The 16567-nt window shown below is 50.0% G+C and overlaps 1 protein-coding gene across 5 annotated transcripts in view; it reads right to left on the bottom strand.

Moving 5' to 3' along the window:
- The window catches only part of TRAPPC9 (trafficking protein particle complex subunit 9), a 604744-nt gene that overhangs the window by 133543 nt on the left and 454634 nt on the right, over positions 1–16567 (bottom strand). For all 5 annotated transcript variants that reach the window (XM_069465953.1, XM_069465949.1, XM_069465951.1 and 2 more), the window contains one exon: positions 14380–14533. In XM_069465953.1, coding sequence (XP_069322054.1) covers positions 14380–14533 — 154 coding nt within the window. The remainder of the gene's footprint in view (positions 1–14379; positions 14534–16567) is intronic.

The following is a 16567-nucleotide window of genomic DNA, read 5'->3' as shown; positions in this document are numbered from 1 at the left end:
TCAATGCACCACATTAAATTACTTCTCAAGGTGAGGAATGTGAAAGTAAGGGCATCTCATCAGGAAAGATTAAAGAACTGTTCTGAAGGAGAGGGGAGAGCAGAGCAGAGCACAGTGCCTGGCCCAAAGGAGGGACCCAGAGACATCTATAAGGAGAATGAATGGCAAGTGCTTGGCTGAGGGGACTTCGCTTTGTCCTGACTGCAGTCTTGCTGCGTGGACAGATGGAGCCAGGATGGGCCCCCAGGGCTGTGCGACCCCAAAGCCTATGCTTACCCATGCACTTCTGCACTGACTCGGGCCAGGCCTGTGCTGGACGCAGGGGTCAGAGCTGAGGGCTGGCGGACTTTGGGGCAGGCAAAAAATTCCAACCCTATCATAAACCCATGGATCTGCACACGTGTGAAGGTGTGCAGACTAACTGCCAAGAGCTGACATTTCCGGGTCCTGACTACAGGCAAGGCCTGTTCTAAGCTGCTGACACATACTAAGTGATTTAAATTTCATCATGGCACTACACGGTAACATTGCCTAATTTGCAGAGAAGGAAAGGGAGGCATAAAAAGGCGAGAAAACCGGCCAAGGCCACACAGCCACAACGAGTGCCCACCGGGCTCCAGAATCTGTGTTCTCAACCACTGCTCAGGCCTCCAAGTAACAGAAAATGAGCAATAGCAGAAGGTCCCAAGTGTCAAAGTTCTGTGGGTGAACACGTATGTGCACACCAGTGTGAACGGGCATACACTCACACAGACAACCACGAGCCCACACAAAGGCAGGGCCGCTGTGCAGCCCCGCTCCCTCCAGGCCCGGGAGCCCCCTGCCCTGCTGCACTCCTGCAGCCCCCACTCACCCAACAGGACTCCCTCGTGGGGCCCTCCCCTCTGAGCAGCACCCAAGACAAACCACAAAGCTCAGAGCAGGGCCCTCCCAGGGAAAGGCTGGGGACTGAGGGGGAAGCCGCCAAGGTGGTCCTGAGACTCCAGCTGCCTCTCATGGAAAAAGGGAGTGAGGGAGAAACTGCTGCAGACGCACCAGTGGGAGTCTGTACCTCCCAGGATGGTTTCCCCTCAAGAATCCAAGAGGCAGAGTCCCACTAGCATAAAAGAGAGACGAGCAGAAAAACATGGAGACAAAGAGGAAGGTAAAGTGCAGGCCAGCAGGGCCAGCCCTGGGTGCACTGTGACAAATCATCTCCGCTGTCACAGATCCCACACCAGCCACAGCACAGACACCATCCTCGTCACTGGAGGGGCCACGGTGATCACTGCATGCTGTGACACTGCCAATGGGAAACACAGCAAGTGTCCTTTCTGAGAATTCTTAGAGTTCCAGGCAACTCATTTTCATTTAGGGTAGGTTTCTAGAAGGCCCCACGCTGGCTCAGGGCAGCCCCTGCACCAAAAAGACCCTCACCAGGCAGCGGGAGGGGCTGATTGCCTCCGGAGGGCAGAGGCTCAGGGACGAGTCTGCGGTGCTGTGCTGCCGGTCAGTGCCGGCCCCAGTGAGCCCACAGGTCCCTGTGCACACACTTGCTGGTCCTGAGGGGGCACTGTCCTTCCTGCGAGGGGTCAATTCTGCCACGTCAGTCTCCCCGAGCCCCCAACCAGCCAGAGCCCCAGCTCAGTGTCCCACCGCTGTTGTGTACTCCCAGTGTGCCATCTCAGGGGCCACCCCGTGGAAAACGCTGTCCCCTGAAGAGTCAGACAGGACTAGAGCTCAGGGACATGGCTGCAGGGGGCAGAAGCAGAGTTGACACCTCCACTGCACAGCCATTACTGACGGAGCTACTTTGTCTTTCATAAAAAAGACATCAGATCTCCCCTCCCTTAGCTCATGACCGAATCCCCGCGAGGCATGCTGTGATTCACTCTCACCAAAGGCAGAGGGGAGCGTGGTGACACACGCACCTTGCTGGCAAGATGAGCCCAGTCTCGCCAGTTCAGTCTGGGTGCTCAGCTGTCATCTCACAGCCCACGTGACGCACAGTGCACACACGCACACTGAGAGTGGTGAACCCTTCTCGGTGAAGAAACGCTCCCAGCGGGGAATTCTCGGTCTCAGAGTCATTCGAATGGGCCTCAGAGAGCAGGAACAAGGAAGGGAAGTGATGCTGGCACGGTCCTGAGAGGTGGTGGGCACTATGGCCACACTCCCTCAACCAGGGGACTGGATGGCTGACACTCGTGCAGGGGAAGAACCAGAAGCCAGAGGCTCAACAACTCGCCTTAGACCTCTCAGTGACAGAGCAGTGACCCACCGGAGCTCCCGTGCATTCCCACGTGTCCAGAGAAGGAAAGGACTTGCCCAAGAGCACACCTGCCAGACTGGCAAAAGCCCAGAAGTTCAAAAGCATCCCTACTAGCAGAGCCGTGGGAACACAGGCACACTCACGCTTTGCTGTAATATTTTGTAGGTGGAAAGAGGAGAAAGTTCTCCATGAAATGATATGCAAAGTTTTCCAACATATGTAGTAAGTGAAAAAAGCAAGATGCAAAATAGATATACTGTTAGTATTAACAAAAAATTGGGTTAAAAAAATGAGACTGCATTTACTTATAATTTCAGAAAGAAATTCTGAAAGTTTTTACAAGGAACAAATAAAAGTGGGCACTCTGGGAGGAGGTGGCAGGAATAGGACAAATGAGAATATCTATTTTTTTTTTTTTAATTTTGAGCCATGTATACCTATTTAAAAAACACAGAAATTATTTTAGAAAAAATTAAAAATAAAATACCCTTTATAACATTATGAACAAAACTCAGCTCTGTGAGTTAGCCACAGACCTGGGACGCAGACACAGATGAGCGCAAGTGGGCCTCACCCAGTCAGAAAGGAGTGGATCTGGGGATGCAAATCGTTGATACATTTGGGTTTTAAATGCACATTTTTGTATTTCTACTTTCCTTCCTGATTCTCTCCAGGGTTTATTTTCACTTGTATGAAATTGAGACCTCAGCCCATGCCATAGTACTGTCTTATTAAAAGACTCATGCCAGACTTTCAAGGCATAATAGCACCACGGTGCCTGCAGCACAGAAATGTGTCTAACAGACCTGGCCAGGTTGAGGAGCTCTGGAACGATTAGTCAGAGAAACAAGTTAACCTGTGAGTAATTACAAAGTTGCCAAATGGCACTGGGGCTTTGGAAGCCATTCCAATAGCATATTTCTGTATTAATTTGCTTTCGGACGTGAGCCATAAAATTATACAGCTGAGCTAATAAAGCTAATTACCTGCGTGCACATCCTCCTTCCTTTCAGCCCCATAAGCCACAGGGACAGCCTTGCAGCTGAGCCTGTGCACAGGGACGGCAAAGCCGCTCGACTGGGCAGCCTTGTCACAGCCCTACTGCAACACAATAGTACAGCGACAATGGTGCCAGTGGGGTAGTGGCTACTGTTTCTTAAATACACAGACTCTGGCACTGGGGGCAGGAGGTCAGGAAGTCACGACGAGGATGCTAGTAACTCCTACCGCTACTGCTACCACAGAACACATCTCCAAGGTGCGCGTCCTGAGAGAGGCCTTGTGGTGAGTGTGCAACACATATCGTCTCACTTTTTTCAAATTAAGACTTCAGAACATGGTAGGTGAGAGATAGGTATTGCTATCTTCATTTCAAATATTAAAAATAAAAATAAACTCAGGCCCAGGGAAGGGATAAGAAAGCAAAAGTGCTAGGAGGTGGCGGGGTCCAGGCTTGACCCCAGGCAGGCTGACCACATTCTGGACCCCACTTTCAGACATGTCCAGATACATGGGATCAATTCCTCAGAGTAAGCCTGGAAACCAGGAACCGTGAGCCCACTTGACAGATGGGGACCCTGCTGCCCACCGGCCCGGGTCATGCCAGGGCCCTGCGGCTGGCCAGCAGCCAGTCAGCGTCCACGCCCAGCCCAGCCTCCCACCAGCCCAGAGGGAAGCTCTGCTGAGAGCTGTCCCCGGTGCCAAACAGTCCGCCTCCCCTCAGGGCTCTTTCTAGTCACTTGGGGACACAGCAGTCACATTTCCAAATCATCAACAGGTTCTTGTCCCTGCAGTTAGGAGACAGAGATGACGACACTGGCAGCAGCAGGACTGTGAAATCACTGCTGGTGCTGACCCGGGCTGTGCAGAAGTCCTCTAATCCACACCGGCTGTGGAATGACTGACACCCTGTGTGTCTGAGCCCTGAGAAAACTCAAGTCCCCGCTCATGTTAGCCCGGCTCACACTCTCTTCTCTGGAGCTGCCCACGGGCGGTTTCTCATGCCCTTGCAAGGACAAGGTCCTCTCATAGCGCCCTCTGAGCTTGCTGCTTGCTGCCTTGGAGACACAGCTGAGTTACGTGGAGTCCACTAGGGTTTGTTCACACTTCCAGCTGGTCCCAAGCCCTTAGGGACAGTAAGCCACAAGGCCCAGCATCTAGGGCTGGCCCTTGCTCAGTGGTACCTTCCTCTGCCTTCCCTTGCTCAAAGCAGCAAGGTCAATGGGCAGGCAGCCTACCTTCCCAACTGCTTGGCTGCTTGGCCTTCCTGTGGGAATGCATTATTTCATAGAACAGAAAAAAACGCAATCCAATAAGGAAAAAAGTCAGAGGACAGCTTGTGGTTCTAAGCCCCAGGGGCGTGAGGGGTGGTGTCCCTGGTCACCAGCACTCTGTCCAGCACACAGCAGAGGTTCAGTAAATACCTATCATGTCTTAGTCATCTAAAGATTCTCACTTAGTCCTCACAACAATTCCAGGTTGAGGAAACCTCCTCAGGGATGTTAAGCAAAGCTCCCAGAGCAAAACAGCTAGAAAGGGTGGGAGTGAGGATTCAAAGTCTGAGTCTTCACACCAAGGGGAGCGCTCCATTCCCTACCCGGAGTCCTCCCATCGGGATCAGACCTCTCCCCTTGCACACCGCGTGCCCTCGTGTGCGTGTGTGTGCAGCGGCCATGCTGAACTGCCGGTCCTTGGGTCCGTGGGCTTTCCTTGTGGCCAAGCACTCTCAGCCTTGCCTTTTGGTGAACACCTACCTGTCTTCTAGAGCTCAAACATCACCTTATCTGGGGCGTCCTCTCTGGTCCACCCCTACCCTGGAAGCCCACCTTCCTTCCTCCCCGCTGTCACCACCACAGCCTGCAGAGCACTCACCCTGCCTCTGCCACATGGCACTACACCTGTGTCCACGTGCCTCCGCCCTTGACTCTGAGTGCTGTGACTCACACCAGAGTGGTTATCAATTCCCGCTGCGTATGCTGTGTTAGGTGCTGGGGATAAACAGATCAAGACGGGATGCTTCCTGCTTTTAAGAAGCCCTGTCGCTTCTGCAAGGATTATATCCCATTCTTCATTATGTATTACATTTAATTGATGAATCAATATTTGTACAGAGCCTTGTTGTTTACAAACATTTTCACTCACACTGTCTCAGTTAATCTACGTATCTTAGGAACCATGAATATTCACTTCCAAATCTTTGAAAAATATGGCCAGATGCAAAGAAAACGCAGGTTAACAAACGCCTTCCCTGTCATTTTCTGGTAGGCCGTTAGCAGTGAAATATTTGGTAACATACCATAATCAAAGACTGGTTGAAACCACTGGGAAGCTTTCGAGATCCTGTCTACATATTTATGTGACTAAGGTTTACCATGACTCAATTTGACATTTTAGAAAAAATGATCACTCAATCAACTCCGCCCTTGGGGAACATGAGGCCCAGTGGAGATCTGCAAGGTTCCCCTCTGATCCTGTAGACCTGAGGTGTGTTTGCCTCATTTCTCAAAGGAGAAGTAAGCACCGTGCTCAGAACATCTGGTTATTAGCCAAGGTCTACTGAGCAAAAGCTGGGAATTCATTAGGAGGGAAGCTTTAAACTGGCTTTGTGAAGAGGGTGCTCTCAGATGGGGCACGTCTTCCCTTGGGGCATCTCCCCACTTGGGGCATCCCCCGCCACCCACCCCAGAAGACAGGCTGTCTGCACCCAACATGCCAGCTCTGCGGTGAATAAGTACAGGTGCAGGGACTTAGCCCAGCCCTACTTCAGATCAAATAAATTAGCAAATTGTCATAAATAGAAATTACACTAATGGAAAGACTGCTTTAAATGATTAATGAGCCTCTTTCCCATGACTATATTTTCTAATTTGCATCACAAACTTTCAGAATGCTGATGCTATTGTTGTTCTCATCTCAGTAAGTGCACCAACACCTCGGCTAAGCTCCCTGGCGTCAAAGACCCAACTGGACAGAACACGCCACGCAGCAGGATGTGCTGCCAAGGGGAGAGGTCTGCAATTGGTTCATTGCTGCAAGTCTTCCATGGGTGAGAATGTTCCAGACTCCCACAATGGAAAACATGAAATGGACCAAGCTCTGCATGGGGAGGTTGGTACCAATCAGCAATGTGACCAAGGAACGCAGCCACCTCTATAGGTTTCCTCTGAAAAGTGGGAATAACTTGAAGGCCATGGCAGAAGCCAGAGGCTCTTGTGCTATTCCTAGATGGAGCTAAGAGCACAACATTGAGGGCAGACAGCTACATGTGATCTCAGCTCTGCTCCTTACTCGCTGGGGGACGCTGAGCGAGTGAGTTAATCTCATTAAGCCTCAGTCTTCTCATCTGTGGAGCATGGATAAAAACTACTTCCGACAGTTGTTGTAAAAATCAAGTGAATAAGCCTACGTAAATTGCTCAGAACGGTACCTGGCATCAAGTGAGTGCCATATGGGTGTTAGCTGCTACTTTGGCTTTGTGAGTTTATGATTCTATTATATAAGATACAAATGTTCACAATAATTGTCACACTAAGAATACACAGAATGTGTACATGCCCAACATGTAGTGATCACACAAACACAACGCATATCAGTCCGAGTGCGTGTTCACACATGAGCACAGGAGCACACACAGATTTGAAACAGTGCTGTGCGTGCTGGGGACACGCCCTTCCCTGCTCTCACAAGTCAGCCAAATCCAAAATCTGTGCTCTCCCTGCATCAAACCCTGATTCCTTTCAAAGTAATTTCAAGGTGTACACGCCCACCAGATCTGCAACTAGGAGAGACAGTCTCTCCCACCTCAATCCCTCTGACCCCCCACCCTTCACCTACCCAAGGCCAAATAGCCAGGGCAATGTGACAGCCTCACTGGCCAGGTGCAACATTTGTCTTTGGCTGGCACAGCTTCCCTGCTAGGAGAGATTAAAGGCCTCTGAGCCACGTTATTATAGACGCTATAAAAGCCAAATTCCCTTAAGGCAGATACAAAATGCAACCCTGCATTTTACTTAAGAAGATCAAGTAATCAGCTGTACTGATGACAGGAACCATTTGTATTAAAATTCATTTAGATAAAACTATTTCTCCAAACATGACTACTAGAAAAACATAGTGTACTGTGTTTTAAGAGTCTTGTTTAAAGCGATTTTTTTTTTTTTCAGATGAGAAGACAGAGCTCCACTAGGAAGCATCTTTGAGGATAAATGAGAAGCCACTCCGAGAGGTCGGAGGCCGTGCCTAAGCTGCCTAAGCAGCCCGGAGCAAGCAGTTTGGCCCCCGCCTGTCTTAAAAGGGAGGAGAGGTCAGTTGAAGGCAACTTCTCCTTAGTGAAAGGAAAGCGGTCCTAAAAATTGAGAACAAAGCCCAGGTGAGCTGTATTGCAGGTGGGGTGTCCTAATCATGATCACCCACATTGAGGGCATCATGCCTAAAATCCGTATAGGGTTATACTAGTGAAATCCCAAATAAAAAGTGCTGACAAATGTCTCAGACACTGCTGAGCCTCTTTGGGTTTTACAGGGTGACGTCTGTGAGGCCAAGCACAAACACCACTGCACAGCCTGAGACCCGACCTGTCCTTGGGCTCCTCTGTTCCTCCAGGGAGCTGACCCCCTGTACTCTGAGGCCACAGTGCCCTGTCCACATCCTTTACTTGCCAAGTCATGTCCGTGTATTTGACCTCTGCCTCCCGCAAAGATGTTACACCTCCTGCTCTTAGTCATAGATTCCTAGGTGTCTAGCACCCAGTTTGCTGTTGGGCTCCTCAAATCTCTGCCTCACTCTAAAAGAAGCCACACTGGTTAAAAACACTTCTCCAGACCTAACGTGGGAAGTGGATGGTTATCAGACCACCTGGAAAAGAATGCCCAGACAGTCCAGGTCATCGGCCATGGTGGGGATCAGCTGAGCTGTGCACCCAGCTCTTCCTCCTTAAATCCATCCGGGTTGGATGCTGGTATGTCACCAGGCCTTACATCCAATACCTGAAATGCTCAAAACAAGGAAAATCAGACAGTGAGGTGACCCCCAAGCTTTCTTAGAGCTTATCTCTCCCCTGTTCTACCCACAGATGGTCTGTGCAGGGCTGCCTCTGGCAAAGGAGTGAGTTTCAATTCAGACTAATCTTGCTAGTTGCAAATGCCTTTCATATATTCATTGCAGCACTGAGCACAGCACAACTAAGCTGCATCCTTGGCACGGAAGCTATTCATTCAACAAATAGTTCTAATACCTTTGTGATGGGGATCATATTCAGTATGGGGCCAGGAAAAGAGAATGCATCCTCTCAGGGCAGGGTCTACAACTGAGTTTGCCCACCATGGTGTCCCCGGGTGCTCAGCACAATCTGCAGCACAGAGCAGTCCTCAATAGCTAGGTGTTGAGTGAATGGCATTCCTCCTGAACTCAAGATAGCACAATCTGGCAAAGGAGACACCATTCAAAAAAATTAATTTTCTGTACTTCTTAAAAACTGTAACAAACAAGAATGAAGCATGGGGTGTTGCAGGAGCCCATGGGAAGGGTCACTGCAGCCAGGGTGAGATGGGAGGGAGGCCAGCGGCAGGGAAGACTCTTGAGAAGTGGATGAGCGAGGCCCATGATACAGGCAGAGTGAGGAGGCCAGCCAAGGTCAGGCAGAGCAGTGTGAGGTCTACGGCAGGAAATGGGCCAGAGGAGCTCACATTTGCTGATACTTTCCAAGGAGCTATGACTGCACCTTGCAGATGTGACCTCAGTTGATGTAGTCAATGAGAAAATAATTCAAATTTTGAGATCCTGGCTAGCCTACTAGCTGTGCAATTCTCAGGTGAGTTACTGAACTACAGAATTTGCATATTTTGTAAAGGGGTAGATATTACCTGTTTTGCAGGTTTGGGGTAAGTAAAATGCTAGGATACTGCTTGGCACCTGGAAAGTGATCAGAAGGGCAGATGGACTCTTAGAACTAACCCTAATAGTAACACTCAGCAGCAGGTTTCCTCGCCTAGGGTGGACAGAGGAGGACACAGGCCCTTTAGGTTACACAGCCTCTGCATCTGGATGCTGGAAGCAGCAGGGCCAGCCTTCTGACCCCATGGCTCTGGACCCCAAAAATGCAGCATCTTTAGTCCTAAACCAAAGTCAAATATAGAAGATTTCTGGATCATGTGCCGAAGGCTATTATCTGCTATTAACAGAGTTCACAAAGAGTTGGCTATATTAAGGTTTTTCAAGTTCAGTAAAAATTGTCCAATATTGGTAGCTAGAGGGTAAGAAGAAGGTTAAAAGGAGAGGATACTGAGGAACTGAAGGTAAGGGTATGTTTTATACAAAAAGCATCAATGTATATCAAATAAGCCCAGCTCTCTGGGGCCAGATGCTGCCTGTGCCAGGCAGAGACACCTCCGCCCCCAGGGAAACTGCACAGACGTTACCAACAAGCATGTTCTCATCAAGAAAGTGAGCTCTGGGTGAAAAATTCCCTTTCAAAATCACCAGGCTAATGTGGGCGATCAGGACTTCGCAATGTAGGAGAAAGAGCTTAATAGACAGAGCACGAGGCGTCCTTTGTGAGGACTCTGATCCTGGGGCAGAATGAGGATGAAGCACGGAGACGGCGGAGGCCTCCAGGACACGTGTGCTTAACAGCAAGATGGTGCAGAGAGGCCGCAGGCCCCACGGGCACCACAGGAGCATGGCAAGCCTGCGGCTGCACACACAGCATGGGCTGTGCACACGCTTCTCACCAGCACCCTGGGAGGTGGCCACCATCGCTGTCCCTACTTCACGGTAAGAACAGAGAAGCAAGCGAGAAGAAGGCCATGACCAAAATTGCACAGGGAGGGAACTGGTGGGGGAATGCAGGAACCGCCCATGTCTGACTGTCCGGTCTGGGTGCGCTGCCCAGCTGCTCATGGGAAATGTGACCGCAGACTTTGTGGGGTCTAGTGAGGACAACACGCTAAGAAGCTAATACATAGTAGCCATACAAGAAGTCATAATGATAATAAAAATGATAAACAGGGTTTAAGAACAGAGGTTTCTTTTGAAAAGTGGTATCTAATACATTAGCTCATCTGGTTAGGCCCAGTGCCAAGGAGTGTAAATTCTACCCCAGAATTAGTGAATTCCAGGGTTGAAAACACCATTAAGGTCCCCAGGGCTTACTACCACTTGGGTGGCTAACTGCCCCGGGGCCACCTGCTCCACGTGAAGTCACCCTGTCCCTTGTAGGGATGGGGCCTTCATGGCTCTCCAGGCAGCCTGTGGATGCGCAGCCCTGGGACCACCACACCTGCTGCCAGGAGGCTTGAGGTGTGCTGGACCTACCCCCAGGGATGCGATCCTAAAAGCCTTCACTGTAAGCTCTCCGGTCCCACGCCCCGTGTGATAAACCCTGCTGCCTCTGTCACAGAGCAGGCATGAGGCTCGGGGGAGAGAGGCCTGACCCAGTGAGGAGCTGGTCAGCACAGCCGGGGGATCCTCAGACGCCATAGCAGCCCCCCAGGCCTGCCAGGAGGCCACACTCCCGGGAGGAGGGCCCTGGAAGTGCCCACTCAGACTAGGGTGGCACAGGCATGGGGGCCACTGAGTCTAGCCCTTTTTCTTCACCAGAAGAAAGGGAGTGGGGGGGAGATGGGGCACAGAAGCTCAGAGGCTCAATCCGAAACCTGAACTCCGCAGGCACTCAGTGATGAGTGTCCCCTGCACTGAATTACAGGGACACGTGGCCGTCTTTCACTTCTTTCCCAGGCCACCCCTGTTCAGTCCCTCGTGGTCCCTGCCCTAGAACTGCTCACACAGTGGCTCCTCACCTGACCAACTTCCCCAGGAACTCTGGCTTCTTTGTAATCCACTTGTCACACTGTGGCCAGAGTGGCTTTCTAAGACACCCATCTGGCCACACCAACACTGCCTTTGGAGTCCCCGCTGCCCTAAGGAGAAAGACTCAATACCCCAGCACAGCACAAGAGGCTCCTGCAGACCCCACTGCCCTCTTTTGTCTCACTGTCACCAGACACACAGAATGTCTCAGGGCCTTGCTGCCTTCTGGGCTCTGGAACGTGCTCAGAACACTGCCCACCCCTGCCGGCCCTTACCTGTGGGAGCTCCTGTCTCAGCCCTTCCAGGCTGCACTGCAAGTGCCCATCTCTCCAGAGCCCAGCACAAAAGAACAACCAAATCTGCACGATACACATCATTCACGGGAGAGTGGGGCCAAAGCTCACGGTGGCCCAGTGGCTTATCTTGTTATTGCAGATACTCCGCACACATGTGCATATATAGCTATCGCAAGAGCCCCAATTTCCTTTAAAACACGTCTCCTCAGCCTTATGAGCTACATATGGGCAACAGCTATAAATATGAATGGGTGTCAAATTAAGCTCAAATTTTTGTATAAAGTCTAAATATTTAGAACATATTATTAAAATGCATAATGAAATTATTAGCCAATTCAATCTTTGGTCTTTCCATCTGCTTGAATTCAGGTTTACAATAGCAAAAGTCTGCTATTCAACCCATGCCAGATGTCATTACCAGATGAGAGAGAGACAGAGAGACAGAGAGAAAGGGTATGTGTGTGTGTGAGAGAGAGAGAGAGAGACACAGATAGACAGACAGACAAAGGATGTTCTTAACGATAACTCTCTTTAACTAAATCTGCCTATAGGAACAATCTCTCATAAACTTCTAATCAGTAAATTAGTGGGACAGATGCGCCTGGCACATGGTAAGCATCCAATAAATATTTGTTGCATGAATTATTAAGCAAATACAGAAAACAGGAAAGTCAATGCAAAGACATTTTCTGTACTGTTATTTTTCAAAGGACTTGGGGGTTCTGTAGGTCACTGCAATCCTGTTAGAAAGCAGCATAGGCAGGGAAAGGTGCACAGGTTTGGAGGCAAGCTCACAGGGCTCAGGTGCCAGCTCCTCTACTTTCTGCCTGTGAGCTCGAGTCACAATTTTCATCTGCAAGACAGGACAATGAAACCGCCCTGGAGCTGAGTTGGAGAGACGGGGCGACATCCTAGCATAGCGCCTGGGAACTGGTTGCTAGCAGGGTGCACCAGCGCACCCAGCACTAGCGAAGCCGGGGGAGGGATCGGGCCCCATCGCTGTGGAGCATGGGGATGCAGGGATCGCAATCCCAACCATCCTGGGCTTCCTGCTTCTACCTGAGCCCAGAGTGAGATCATTCAACAAAAATGAATGCCTTCCTACTAGGTACCCCAAGCGCCCACTGGGTGCTACTGAGGTTGAGCTGAGGCTGAATCAGACCCATCCAGGCCTTCCTTGCTCTGCAAGGGGCTCCCCTGTAAAGCTAAAGCTCCAAGACTCCAAGTGAGGAGCATCTCCTGCTTCACATGAAGGCTTCCACAGCAGGAGGTTATGAGTCTTTCCAACCCTTGGCCTATCAGAAAGACCCAAGCTATGCCCGGCTCCAGCATCACAGCATAGATACCAGGGGTGAGAGCTAAGGGCCCTGTGCTTCCCTAGCCTGACGGTCTGTGTGTTGTTTGCGTAGCCTGGGACTTGGGTGAGTGCTTTGCTGGAAAACCTGCCTGGTCGGTCCCTGGCTCCAACCCTTACTGGCTGGCCCCTCACTGAGATTCCGTTTCCTCTGTGGGAAGGACAGTGCTGATCTGAGAGACGTGGAAGCATTACGTGAGATGTGCGAGGCAGCGTGCCAGCACACAGCGGGAAGGGCACCTGCCTGGCACCCTCGCTCATCACTCTGCTCATATTCCATCAGCAAGGACTGACTGACCCTGGCTGTAGAGGGGTCCCTGGGACCGTGAGAGGACACCTCCCATCATCCCTACCTTTATTTCTCTCTCCACCAAAGTCAACACCTGTAACTCCTCAACAGGCTGCTGCTGTGCCCTCTGCCAGTCCCAAGCACTCTATTTTCAGTGTCTGTTCATAAAAAAACCTTCCATTCACATGTAAAATTCTTATTTCGTCACAAACTCCTTGGAGACAGTGGGTCTACCAGGCCCACATTCACTTTGGCTTGACCGAAGGAATCTGCCTCAGGTCCAGGAACCTATGCCATGTATACACAGAGGATGTTTTCAGAATCCAGGAGGCTATCTGGAACAATCTGAAACCATACCATGCAATTTGACCATCCCCATAGCCACAGAATCCACACACGGCTAAGATAATTAACAGACATGCACACCAGTGTGGCCTCTTCATGGAGACGGTCTCTGAGTGAGTACTGCTCTCATGCCTCAGCACCTCTGGGGCCTTTCCCACTCTTGTGCCTTTGATAGACTCCTATCCACCCCTAACAGCCATGCAAATGCCACCCCCTCTGTGGAGCCTTCCTTGATTGCCCCAGCAACTTCTTCATCTGAACCTACAGCACTGGGCCCAGGGCGCTGTCCTTGCTCCCCTACAGTGCACTTAATTCCCAGATGACATGCCCACTTCCCACTAGACTATGCAACTGCCCTGAGACCTTGTCTTTGCATCTCAGCCTCTTAAGTGCCTCACAAAGTAGGTGCTTGACCCAAAAGTAGGTGCTCTGTGAAGACTGCTGAACACACAAATCAGTGAACCGGGGGTTTCTCCAGAGTGTTTGCTCAGTCAGTTGAATGCCTACTGTAAGTCAGGCAGATGTGAGGTTCAGAGCAGGCTCCATCATTTTATGGACACTCTCTCATAGCACTGTCCTCCTGAAAACTCTCCCAGTCTCTGCAAAATGGCATCTTCATGCCTCGGTAAGCTGTACAATCCGATTCCAGTTTCTCAGACAACTGCACCTGTGTTTTCAGCTGTCAGTCTGTGAATTCCTCAAGCCCGGCCCTGACAGGTAGCCATTATTGGCATGAATGAATACCAACATGAATACCAACATTGGCAAGAAACATGTGACCCAGAGACAAGAGCACCACCAGCTCCATGAAGACCCTTCCTCACACCCAATCAATACTTCATTAAGTGGGGCCTTTGACGCATTGAGAGGTTAAGAAATGGCCAACCCTTTGGTTCATATCTCCATATCTCAGAAATGGAATTTCTGAGCTATCTATGGTTAAAATTCAATAGCTAAACACCTCTTGGGTCCTTCTCAGTGGCCAGAAGCCCTGGGCAGGGTCCACCAAGGTCCAAGGTGGGCACCATGGGAAGGATATGATCCTCCAGTGGATGTCCAGTTTGCTGCTGATCTCCAGGCCTCGCGCCTCCTGCCGCTCTTCTTCCAGCTGCTTTGGATTTGCAAATTGCCCCTTCTCCCCAGGGGATTCTGGGAAACTCTCAACGTTGAACTTGTCCACTTGAATCGCCATTCTAAGAGAAGGGAAAACACAGCAGAGAATTGATCAGTAGGGCAATTTCTCCTGCCTGCTGTTGGGGGATCAGCACATGCCAGCGTGAGACAGCATAATGAATCATTATCGTTAGTAACGCATAACAGATTCATTCCAGGAAAATGAAATAATAGACTCCCAAGGTGGCCCTGACTTCAGAGCTGGTTCAACGCACAGTTTGGAACTGAAGACACATTCATAGATTCAAACCTCTGAGAAGACAGGTGTTACCTCAGATGAAAATTTCAATTCTGTAAGAGGGGAAGGCGGATAACAGCCAGTGTGCTGCAGACAGTGGGCCGGATCAGGATTTAAACTCCTAAGGGACGATCACCCCAGAGACCCCAAAAGCCCACTGAGAACTCCCTGCTCGTGCTCTGAGCTCTACCTGCCACCTCCCCACGCGCACATCCCTCCCCAGCCAGGTGGACTCGCTCACCACCAGCTGCCAGCCCCCATGAGGCCACACCCAGCTTCCTGTGTGTCGGGCCCCACTTGTCTCTGCAGCTGCTGCCCATCCTCCCTGCAGGCCTCTGCTCAAGATCACGTCCTCCACAAAGCCTCCCCACCTGCTGCATTGCTGATCTGGCCCTTTTGACCTTCTGACAGTTTCTGGAATATACCAGACTCTCCCTGCCTCATCCTTTGCACTCTCTGCCCCCTGTGCCTGGAATGTTCTTCTCCAGGCCCTTGGCACAGCTAGATCCTTTCCACTCTTGAGGTGGTAGCTTAGGAAAGGCCTCCCCAGGCTCTGGGCTATAGCAGCATTCTCTCTCACCCCTCCCCTCATTCTCTCCTGCAGCATCCAGCTTAAGTCTGTCAGAGCATTTATCATGCGCTTAAAGATGTATCTTTGGATTTGTTAATTGCCTACCAATTCTACTGGAATTTAACTCCCTGAGGGCAGAGATCCTCCTGGTCTTGTTTAACATTTCCCGGGCCTAGAAGAATGCCTGGCATGCTGCAGTGATTCAGTAAATAATGAGGTGAATAAATGAATGTGTGAATTAAAAGCCTTCCCTGATACCGCATGGCAATGTTTACCTCCACGTCCCCGATGCTCACCAGGCCCTGCACTACACCCATGTCCTGCTTCATCCCCAGGTCCAAGCACAGCACCAGGTCTGCAGAAGGCACGCAGCCCACATGTCTGAAAGCTCTGAAGAACCTTGTAGGCTGTCTCCACTCCAGACCACGACACTCATATAGGCAGGGGCTGTGTCTTACTAATGTTTGAAACCCACCACTTAGCACAAAATCAGGCAAACAGTAAAGGCGCGTTACACGGATGAAATGAAGGGACAGAGGGAGGAAGGGGGGGGTTTCATGTTAGGCCCAAGACTGAGAATTCATCAGCCAATGGATGGAAGTAGGCATCTTGGATTGTCTCAGAGACTGTGCTATGGCCAGAATTATTCAGCAAAACCAGGTTCTAACTGGCCTTGGTGGCTATTCTCTTTAACAAACAAGAAACAGGAGGAACTGCTTTTGAAGGGGTGAAAATACAAGATTAAATCCAAAGAAGAGATCTTGGTAGTCAGGACAGCTTGCGAAAGAAGCACCATAGTGCCAGTAAATCAACAGCTCTTGGCCCAAGGCACTGTGTGTCCAGCTGAGCTATGCCGGAGACAACAGTTGCTCCTGGTTGAACACAGAGGACGGTGCTTTTGTGGCAGAAATCCTTTATTAAAAAATCACATTTGCTGTTTTTCTCTGATTCTTTAAGTAGATAGCTTATTGTAAAAAGTTGGAAAATAGAAAAAAGCATGAAAGAAAATAAAAGCACTCAAATCTTATACTCTAATGTTAATTTCTTAATTATATGTAGTCTTTTCCCTAAGCGTGTGTATTTGAACATAGTTTAAATCATTACATATGTATAAATCATTATGAATCATTTTTATATATGCATAATTTGAAGTCATGTTTTATTCTCTTAATACACTGTGAACACTTTTCACATTATTAAAAATTAATTTCAACATATTCTACCATATGGATGTATCATAATCTA

The sequence above is a fragment of the Eulemur rufifrons genome, chromosome 3 (genome assembly GCF_041146395.1).
Source record: "Eulemur rufifrons isolate Redbay chromosome 3, OSU_ERuf_1, whole genome shotgun sequence".
NCBI classification, from domain to species: domain Eukaryota; kingdom Metazoa; phylum Chordata; class Mammalia; order Primates; family Lemuridae; genus Eulemur; species Eulemur rufifrons.
Note: the sequence above shows the minus strand (reverse complement) of the source record. Positions and strands in the feature narration are given on the sequence as shown.